Source organism: Accipiter gentilis, chromosome 12 (genome assembly GCF_929443795.1).
Source record: "Accipiter gentilis chromosome 12, bAccGen1.1, whole genome shotgun sequence".
NCBI lineage: Eukaryota > Metazoa > Chordata > Aves > Accipitriformes > Accipitridae > Astur > Astur gentilis.
In genome coordinates, this window is record NC_064891.1 from 30,477,692 (window position 1) to 30,487,861 (window position 10,170).

At 40.9% G+C, this 10,170-nt stretch overlaps 1 protein-coding gene across 1 annotated transcript; it reads left to right on the forward strand.

Annotated features, from left to right (window-relative positions):
* The first annotated feature begins 506 nt into the window (after positions 1-506).
* On the forward strand, positions 507-8,519 carry STAP1 (signal transducing adaptor family member 1). The gene is made up of 8 exons (XM_049814761.1): positions 507-872; positions 3,274-3,345; positions 4,043-4,156; positions 4,866-4,922; positions 5,833-5,993; positions 6,622-6,750; positions 7,405-7,474; positions 8,315-8,519. The coding sequence occupies exons 1-8, from the start codon at positions 735-737 to the stop codon at positions 8,423-8,425; spliced, it is 852 nt and encodes a 283-aa protein (XP_049670718.1). The 5' UTR covers positions 507-734; the 3' UTR covers positions 8,426-8,519.
* The last annotated feature ends 1,651 nt before the right edge of the window (positions 8,520-10,170 follow it).

A 10,170-nucleotide genomic window follows, 5' to 3' on the forward strand; every position in this document is an offset into this window, starting at 1 on the left:
TGCTCTCCATCCCTGTCTTCCAGCTCAGGGGGCTGAGTACCCTGAGGATAACTGGTCTAACTATTAAAGACCGAGGCAAAGAAGGCATTAAGTATCTCAGCCTTTTCCTCATCTTTGGTGGCAATGTTCCCCTCTGCATCCAATAAAGGATGCACGTTGCAAAGTTGATTTATCCTTGCCAGTTATAAACAATCATAGCAGATTTATTTTCAATATTCCTTTTAGAGTCCTGTAATGCCCCTAGCCATTTGCTAAAGAAAGTTCAACTCGGATAGTCTCAATGTTAATCCACATTCCCAATGAAAAATTTAAATATTATTTCAGAGGCAGCTAAAAGCAATCTCCTCCCTGGCAGCAGCCCATGAAAAGTCCAGTGCTGTATGCCATAAAAAGCAGGCTTTTCCACCAAGACCTCCAGGTGACACCCATCACAGTAATGATGCACTTTTGTACCAGCATGCTCATCTTTTGAATGTCTCCCCTTGAGCAAACCCAAGGAGCACACTGTAAAGGAAAAGATCCCTTTAATCCATTCAGTCTGGTTCACCCCATGATCATACACCACACAAAGAGTTGGTGTGTGCTGACCTAAAAGCAAGTACACAGACTTCCTCTTTGAGGTGCTGCTTTTTCCCCCCTCTCACCAGGGTGAGTTTCCTGGCTGAGGCTGATACAGAGCAGACTGAGAACAACGGGAGTGTGTGTGTGGGGGGGAGAGCACAGCAACCCAAAGGATGCTGAGAGTCATTAGAGAACACCCTGAGGAAATTCCTCAGCCAGCCCCCCGTCGGATCTTCCAGGAGAGGCAGAGCATCACCGGTCTGCCTTTGTACTTCCAAGGTTACCTGTCTGTCCGGCACTCAAAATGCCAGGTAAGGAAGTGGATGTGTTGAAATATTTCTTCAAAAACGTATTGCTGGGAGCTACAGGTTTATGGGGGTAGATGTTTCTCAGCACTGGCTGACACAAATGGTTGCACTGAAATAATGATATCTAGTTATTTCTGTTCATATTACTTGAACAGGGGGAAGTAAAATAAATTATGTAAGGTAACCATCAATATCTCCAGAATTCCATTATAATTTACTATTACCTACTGAAATGTGGATTGAGTTTGATTGATTTCATAGCTACCACCATGGTGAAAAGCTAATGCAATATTTTTAATACCAAGAGCAAAGTTTGACACAGTTATATTGCTGTGACGCGTCCTCCATTTACTGGAGAACAGTATCCATCCCTAAGTCTTCAGTAACATGCCACCTGAGGTATATGTGAGATTCTCTACATCTTTTTTATTCTTATTAGTAAGGGCTGATGATTTAAGATACGTGGACTAACGGAAAATGAGTGGGGGGTTTTTGACCTAAGATAACTATTTAAGACGCAAATCTGTAAACGCCTACATGCTTGTGTACGTTACAATAGCATGTATGTTCAGAGCACATCCCTAGTCAAGCTGATTGCCCTTTCTTAGCACTTGATAATGACAGTCCCTGGATTGAGGGTTACAAAGTAATTTTTACCCTTCTTACACTCACATCTCTGTAGATGGAGAAGCACAGACGGAGTAGAGAAAATGAGAGTCACGCAGTGCTAAAAGACCAAAATAGCATAGTGGTTCACAAACACAGAATCAACCAGGTACCACAGAAAACAGGAACTCCATGAAACAAAAAATTAGACTAATAATTTTACTATTAATTCTTCTGCAGCACTAGAAATTATTAATGCATTACTTTGTTGTATCTAGCAGGAGAACAGCTGCAAGCTTAATAAAGCTCCCTGTTACGTTCCTTTATTTATATCCTTTTACGTAAAACCTTTTTTTCCCCCTGAACAATCCTTCCTTCTGAAATTCAGTAACTACCATGCTGGAATAACAAAACCTAACAGGGCAAAGCAATAATACACAGCCAATCTGAAGAGACTTATATGGGACTGATGAGGTGTATTATCACTTTTGAGAGACCAGACACCCAAGAGAAAAACATACTCCTGGCTATAACAAGTACTCCTCAGCAACTACTATTACTACATTTCCATAGAGCAGAAAGCCCAGTTCATAAGGTGCAGTTCAAAAATTTCGCATGACATCCAGGCCCATACCACAGCAAGTATTCACAGCCTTCATTAACTTTGCCAAGGACAGATGGTTTAACAAGGACATTCACCTTAACACAACACTGCAGTGTTCAGAGGTTGGGGTCCAGAGGCTGAATGCTATAGAAATTTTACACTAGTAATTTGAAAGAAACCACCAGAAAGACTAGTTAGGAGCTAGCAGGGATCACCTACAGGATAGTCTAGGGAATGTTGCTCACTGTAATTTCTATGACCCATCAGACTTCACAAATTATTTCTTTTCCCAGTTCTTGTGACTGTGTTTTATACCCCCGCCTCAACCACCCCCCCCCCCCCCCAAAACCAAGAACCAAACAAAAACACCTCCCCCCCCAAAAAAAAACCAAACAACAAACACAACACAGGTAAGTAAACCGAAAACCAAACAGTTTCTGTTTTACCGAAGTTGCTTTCCCAATTGAGTGTCCCGTAATCACTATAGTTCTCAGGGTATCAGGGGCACATGAAAACAGAAAAACCTTTCCTATCCCTCTGGCATGACTGATTAGGGAACAGGTGGAAGAAGTGGACAATTGTACTTGCCATAGTCAAAATTTAAAGACAAAGCATGTAAAATACCACTTCAAATGCAAGAAGTCCAGTTAATAGGTCAGACTAGACTACCATCAAGCTCCATAATCTTCTCCCTATAGCAAGTAAACTGGCAGGATCAAAATTCAATGCAAGCAGGCACTTCAAGAGAATGGTGTTCAGAAGATTGGAGTCTTTACGCATGTTCATCTTGTACTATTTTCCACTTGTATGCCTTTTAGGGAGAGCAAGATTCTAAAGTGCCATTTAAAATATATTTGACTTCCATTACGTACCCCCTTTAAATTGTTTTGACAAACCGTTGACAAATGTTTAAAGCATTTAAATTAGTTAAAAGTTTTCTAGGTCCATGCTGGATTAGGATACTAGAAAATAAAGCCTAGAACCCATATATCTTTTTGCCTGTAAAGAATTACTTACTGAACTTTTTTTGCATAAACTGCCTGCAAAATACATACTTGCTCTTTAATGATCTTTAAAATACTGAAAACTAATATGTGATGACACAGTTTTTCCTTAGCAGTTCTTTCACTTTCAGCATTTTGTGAGAACAGAAAAGATTGTGTTCACAAACTGACACTTCCTCCTTTCCAACAGGAATTTAGAGTGTATTGGACAGAACTCAGAGGAACTATGCTCTTCCTTTATGATGATAAGAAAGCCCCAACAGTGAGTAATGTGCTATCTATGTAACCACCCGTCTGATTAAATGCATCAATTATGTTCAAGTAATCCTTATGTACTCCCGACACCTCTCAGTACCCTTTCCTCTCTCATCTGTATAGTCCAAAAAAATAGTACTGAACATTGTAACAGAAAGGCTGAGATCAAAAAAAAAAACAAACAGTGTGAAACAAACTATAGCATATTAGTTTGCCTCATCAAAACAAAAAAGGAGTACTTTTTTGGCACCTGAACTACAAATGTATCCATATTACTCCATAATTTTACCAAGTCTTTTTTCCTCAGCTGTACACAAGGGTAAAATTACTGTGGTGTGTAACACGACTTTCCTTTATGCAGCTGAGGAGAAAGTCCTTGGTATCATTATGGTGTACTCTGGCTGAGGGTTTAGTTGGAGTCACAAAGCAAATACTCAGGGAGGTCTCCTGGATTTCATCTGTTCGCGATTATGAAGATTAGGATGGGAAAAATCCAGCAAGTACGTTGTTAGTGAGAAGAGCTTCCGTAAGCAGAAGCAAAGGACTGAGCTTTGGCTCGTCTGTCAGTTAACTTAACCCAAGTTCTAGCAAAAAAAAAAAAAAAAGTTTCAATCTATTTTCTCCTAAACAAATTCCTTTGGAGAGCAGCTAGATATTTTGTGAAAATTACAACTTGTGCTATTTCTCTTTTTCCCCCTCCTTAGTACTCACAGAAATTAGATATATCAACTTTGACTTCAGCAACCAATGTTTATCCAGATGAAAATGGCTCTGGACAGTTCATCCTGATGCTGTCAAATGAGGAAGTAGAACTGAAGGTAAAAAGAGGAAGACTGTGATTTGTAAGCCACTCAATACTTTACTCATCTCATACAGATATTCAGAGCTCCATTTGGGTGTGGGAGTAGAGCCACTGTCTTGACATCTAAGCAAGCGTACAGCCTGCAGCCGGGCAGCACCAAAAGGCAGGCAGAGAGGGAGGTAGGGCAAAGGAACTTAACACCAGGGAAACCACCCCTTGAGCCATCAAAAGTTTTTCTCAGGAGTACCTGGGAATATGGAACAAGCAGAATTGCACAAGAAAATAACCCAAGAGAAACTGGGAAGTATCACACTGACAGGCCCATGTCACCTGTAAAACCAAGAAGGGGATAAAGTATCTGAACACCCCACTATTCAGAAGCCATACAGACTGTGGTGCTCAGTAACTATCCATCTAAGTTTTATACTTGAGACTCGCCTATCTCTTTAGCATGGCCTTCTCCTTGGATCCACATAACCTTCTCCTTTTACTCCAAGAGAGCATATGAATTTTTCTACCTTCCCACCTCTGTCCTCTCCCTCTAATTGAACATGAAGTACTGGGGAAGTGCAGGGTTTCACTGTGTTGTAGCTTGGCAGGGAGCTCATTTCCAGGCATGACACTTCTAAAAGGGTGAGAGTTATTTGAGGCTTCTACATGAAATATACTTTTTTTTGTTGTTGTTGCTGTAGTCGTTCTTACACCATCATTTTCTGTTCTCTCAGGCTAATGACTGTGAATCTGGGAAAGAATGGAAGGGTTTTATTCTCACTGCAACAAAGGTATGGAAGAGTTTTATATCTCACTTCATGTCAAAAGTGTCTGTAAGGGGTTTTGTCTTCATGCATGCCAAAAGTTGGCTTCCACAGGCACAAAGCCTTGATTCTAAGGTGTCTGCACACACTAAACTGTTGAGGGGTTTGTTGGTTTTGCTTTTTCTTTTTCTTTTTTTTTCCTGAGGAGAGCAAAATTCAGGCTGATTTAACCCCAGTTTATCTGCAATACACACTCTGCCATGGTATCTCCTCAGACACAGTTCCCAAACTACTGTCTGCTGTCCAGGAAAGAAAAGACTTATAGCACAAGTCCGTCCCCTGCAGTTGTGAAAAAGGGAGCCTGCTCCAAGACAACTCTCTAGGTCTTTATCATGGGATAAAGACATAACCAAAGAAGTAGCCGAACTTTGGAGAACCCCTCAGCCCTGTGTTTTATTCTACTATTCTTCTTAGCAAAATGCACTTTGAAAATAGCAAGACCCTCTTTGATAATGACCATTGGAAAAATAAATGAAGTTTGTTCACAAATGACACTGGCCTAGTTGAATCACTTAAATAGCTGAGGATGGCTGAAACAGGTTAAATTACATTTAGACAGTCTTTCACAGTATAGCAACTGCAAAATACCATTGTGGATTCTTACATAATTTCCACTTCCATCAACACACATCTTTTCTAAATCAGGACACAGATATCCTTATTTCACTATTCTAACAAAAACACATGTGCAACATTTTATCCAAAGCAGAGGCATATCCAAACCTTCTGGATTATCACAGCTGCTTAAACCAAGCAGGTAAGAAAGATTTCTGCACAGCTGCGCTCAGAGATTAATTATGATGCACACACAGAAACGATTCCTCACAATGTTTGTCCACTCTTTCATTTTCTTTTCAATTATGCTGTTCATTTTCAGCTGTCTGTTCCACCAGATGAGTCATTACTACCTGGGCAACTTACAAGAATGCATGAAGTGCTAGAGAAGGAAAAGAAAAGAAGGATTATGCTTAACAACTGTTCCAGTGCATCCTTGAACAGCAAAAGCCCACCCAGCAATACATTGACCACTATGCCAGCGTAAGCTGTCACTGAACTATGCAAACCCCAACCTGACTAAAGAGCCTTCCGTTCTTTCAAAGTATTATTTCTATGCAGAGGTTCAAAATTCAGCTGTTGCACAAGGTTTTTATAACATTAAATGAACAAAATCTACCTTAAGACCTTTATAGGGATTTCCTAAGGGAAAGATTATTCCTGCAGCTTTCCTACATGTCTTTTGTTCTGAAAAGGCTGCATGCAGCATATTGCTATGCTTAAACTTTTCAGCAAGCCACACGTTGGGCTGCTGTATCTGCCCTTCTGAGAAAATGCTGATTACCATTGAGAAATTCAAAGTAAATCCAGGTTACTCTTCTCACATTCTTTCCAAGGGTCCAGAAAGCATCATACCTGTACTAAAGCTTCACTTTCTCTCTGAGAAGGCCAAAGCACTGCTGTCCTGAATTATGCTCTTATAGTAGCATTAATGAGCAAGAGTCCCTCAGATGTCTTGCCTCTTGGCAGCCGTGGCTAGTTACCCTGGATAAGCTTAGCATTATGAAGAGGTGTTAGCCTGGTAGACCACGTCTCTTCATGCAGCTCAGAATGACGTGGTCTTGCCAGTGTAACTCACATTCATGCTGTTTCTCTCATCCCTTCTATGAAGGTGTTTCTATGCGGTGTCTTGGCAAGAAGCAACAGAGATGTTAGAAAAGAACCCTTCATGTGGGAATTTAATCCTGCGGCCCAGCAGTGACAGCAAGAACTACGCAATCACTATCCGACACGAGCTGGAGTAGGTTGATTCCATGATATATTATCTCAGTCTTAACTAGTATACGCTGTATTAAAAACTGAATTCTTAATACCCAGAGTTGACAAGTGAAACACATGCCTTGTCTTCAAGCTATTTTGAGAAAGGAAAATGAGGCAGCAGGGGCAGGCCTGAGACCGATTTCTTGGTTCTCTCCTCCTCCAAAGCCAGTTAGATTAACAAAGAAGCAATAAAGATCAACCAGCAAAAGCCCATTTCCTTGGGTAAATGGGCTTCCCCTGTTTGCCATGAGACCCTACTCAGTTTAAGAAGTCATCACACAGAATGAAAATGGAACAAGCTGTACCCCTTTGTAAAATGAACAACAAAAAAATGACACAAGTATTTTCAAACAGTAACTTAATCCAAATATACACACCACATTTCAACTGAATTGCCATGTTTTAGCTTTTGCAGAACTTCAGAACAAGAAGCATCTGAGACAACAGGAATGACATTTGCAGTTCTCAGTGTTTCTAAACTAAAATGGGAAAAAACAAACCCTGCCACACACTTCAGTAAGCTCTAGGGATATTACAAAGCACACCCATTGCTCCTACAAAGGAGTTTATAATGACAACAATACATCAAAAGTATTTCATTTCAGGCAGCATATCAACTTTCATTTTCTTTCAGTGCCCCACGCTTAAAGCATTACAAAGTGATGTCCACAGGAACAAGTTACATTGTCGAATTGGAAAGACGGGTGAGTAAATTCCCTTGTTGAAGATTCTTAAGCAGGTGTTAAGAAATATCACTTTGCAGAAAATTAGAAAAGCCCTAGTAAATTCCTAACTATAATTTGTGAGTCAAAGCAAAGTATGTGGAGAGTTCACCTTTCCTGTTAGTCCAACTAACCTGATCTCAAAGAACAAGTTGGTTTTTTAAGAACTAGAAAAATTGGGGAAAAAAACCACCCCACATCAGCATCTTCTAACAAAAATAAAAATCAAACCGGTCACAAAACACCCAAGATTGCTCAATTCTTTTTTTTTTTTTTTTCAACTCAGGCCTCAGTACTAAGTATGAAAACTGAGCTCTCATTGCAGCTAGAGGAAGTTCAAAATGCACTCTATGTAACTTTGAGAAATAAAATTACCTTAGTTGAAGTGTGAGCAAGACTGTATGGACCCTGTTATTTGGTTTAAAACAGTTTTCTTCCACTTAAGACATGTTTAACTCATGGCCTGAGAAACATCCTATTGGGTTTGAAAAAGCATCTGCTGTTACACCATCTGCTGAAAAAAGCATCAGCCATCATTGAAGAGCATAACAGTGCAGAGAGTGATCTCATTTGATGGAAGGGAAGGAGTTATATGTTCAAGGGTCAAAATGTTAACATCGATTGCAGTGGGCTTCCCTAGACCTCACTGCATCCAAATGCTGACTGTAAATCCAGTACCAGTTGTTTGAGAAATGTTGCTAGGGGTTCCAGCCTGCCAGCACATTTTTGAAAATGTATTCTCAACTTGGGTAGCATGTTTTATTTGGTGGTTTTGGTTTTTTTGTTTGTTTGTCTGGCTGTTTTTTGGTTTTGGTGAAACAGGTGACACTCCCAAGCCTTCTGGATGTTATCGATTACTTTGTGACCCAAACTCGAGGGAAACTGAAGCCATTTATCATGCAGACGCGCATTGCAAAGGACCCAGCATTCTGAAAGCAAGCTGATTGCTGAAGGCACACACAGGAACGGTCCTGCTAAACCAAAGAGGCAGGAGAAGCAGCACAGGAACTCCACACTATTGAAGATAAACAGAAGGCATTGCCCAAGCTCCTTCTCAATCTCTAGAACAGCTCTGTTGGCCCTAAACCAAAAATGTGATGCAGCTTCTCCCAGAGAAACTTCTGAGATTTGGGGAGGGCAAGTAACCCCAGTTCCTGCAGAAGATTAAATACAGAAAAAGGAAAAAAAAAACAAACCAGGAGTGGAAAAGAGAGGATACATTGCCCCCACAAAATGCAACAGAAAAATATTAAATTAGGCAGACAGTGTTTGTGGGCTCAATTCTGTCACTGGCTCACAGTGCAATAAACTTTTAGTGTTAAAAACCCCATTTCTTGTCTACTCGTAATAGTGTCAGTGCCATTTATGACATCCCACAGAGACAGCAGGGACGCCTCACCTCTTTGCAATACAGACCAAAAAGCAGAAAAATACAAGTCTGAGTAGCTTAAACTGGAGGTTCCTAGTTCTCAAGCTGGTTCCTGGTTGCAAGGTCACGCAAGCCTTACAGGACCTAGAACATCCACAGTAAGGCAGCTGGGGCATCTCCCGTCATGCAACCAAGGGAGGGCATAAATTCAAGCAAACTGAGACATCTTCCTGCCCAGCTGAACTTTCCTACCCCTTCCACTTGTCAGCAGGGGTGTTCATTAGACCCTGCTGCGGGCTACTTCAGGAAACGAAACAAAAATAAGTTAGCGTCTGTGTTGGTTAAGCTCTCTGAATTACCTTCTTCATGGGCTGAGACAAGCCCCAGTGAGTGCACAGGAGGATAAGACTGCACAGCTGGTAATAAGGGAAGGCAGTGAAGAGGCCTGCTGATCATACCAAACAGCTGTGGAACCCCACCAAGCCTTAGGCACAGCATCCATCTTCTTGGAAACTGGGGATCCAGCCTTCAAAACAAACAACTTAAAGTGATCAGCAGTAAGATCCAAGTTTAGTATTTTTAGCCACTAAGTTCTGCCAGGCCGCTAGACTGAATAAAGTCCTTACAGGATGGGTACCCACTACTGAGCTACACTCTTTCATAGTTAGTGATGACTAGCTCCAGGGCCTGGCTTTTTTCTTTTAAAAAACCCCAACCAAATAAACCGCACCTCTTCTCTGACAGTGGTTGGAGGAGCATTCACAGAGCTCAGCTGAAGACAGCTATGATCTAGGTACCAAAGCAGCTAGTGCCTTCACTACACACACAGGGAATGCTCTAGGTAGAGTTCCTCTTATTTGCAGACCAAGACTGATCATCATGTTCCTTTGATATCAGCTGTGAATCACAAATGAATTATTACTTGTTTCAAGGATTATGGAAGTCAGTCAAGGCTTGGGAAGGTTAATTTAAAAGAATGCCCGAGATTATGTGTGACCATATGAAGGCGCACCCACTGTATTTATAAAAGTACAACATAGCATGAGACATTAGTACTTTCTTTTCATGAAAATACTTAAGACCACTTGTGAAGATGGTGCTGCTGCTCAGTGTGTATCAGGTTAGAGTTGCAGCTTTTCCTCAGTATGAAATTGAAACTTGTGTGTTGCTGTGAGAAGTGGGAACAACACTTCTTCACTGTATCTCATGTTTGCCATGCAAAATGATTCACTTATGAGCAAAACAGTTCTGTTGGTGTTATCAATGCTGTAACTCATTACCCCTTTAAGCTCGAGCCTCAATAGGTTTT

Excerpts from the sequence above, each read along its gene's own strand:
- STAP1 (XM_049814761.1), top strand. The coding sequence starts at position 735 with ATGCTGAGAGTCATTAGAGAACACCCTGAGGAAATTCCTCAGCCAGCC. Across the intron at positions 4,157-4,865 it reads ATGAGGAAGTAGAACTGAAG|GCTAATGACTGTGAATCTGG; the intron begins GTAAAAAGAGGA and ends CTGTTCTCTCAG. Across the intron at positions 6,751-7,404 it reads ACTATCCGACACGAGCTGGA|TGCCCCACGCTTAAAGCATT; the intron begins GTAGGTTGATTC and ends ATTTTCTTTCAG.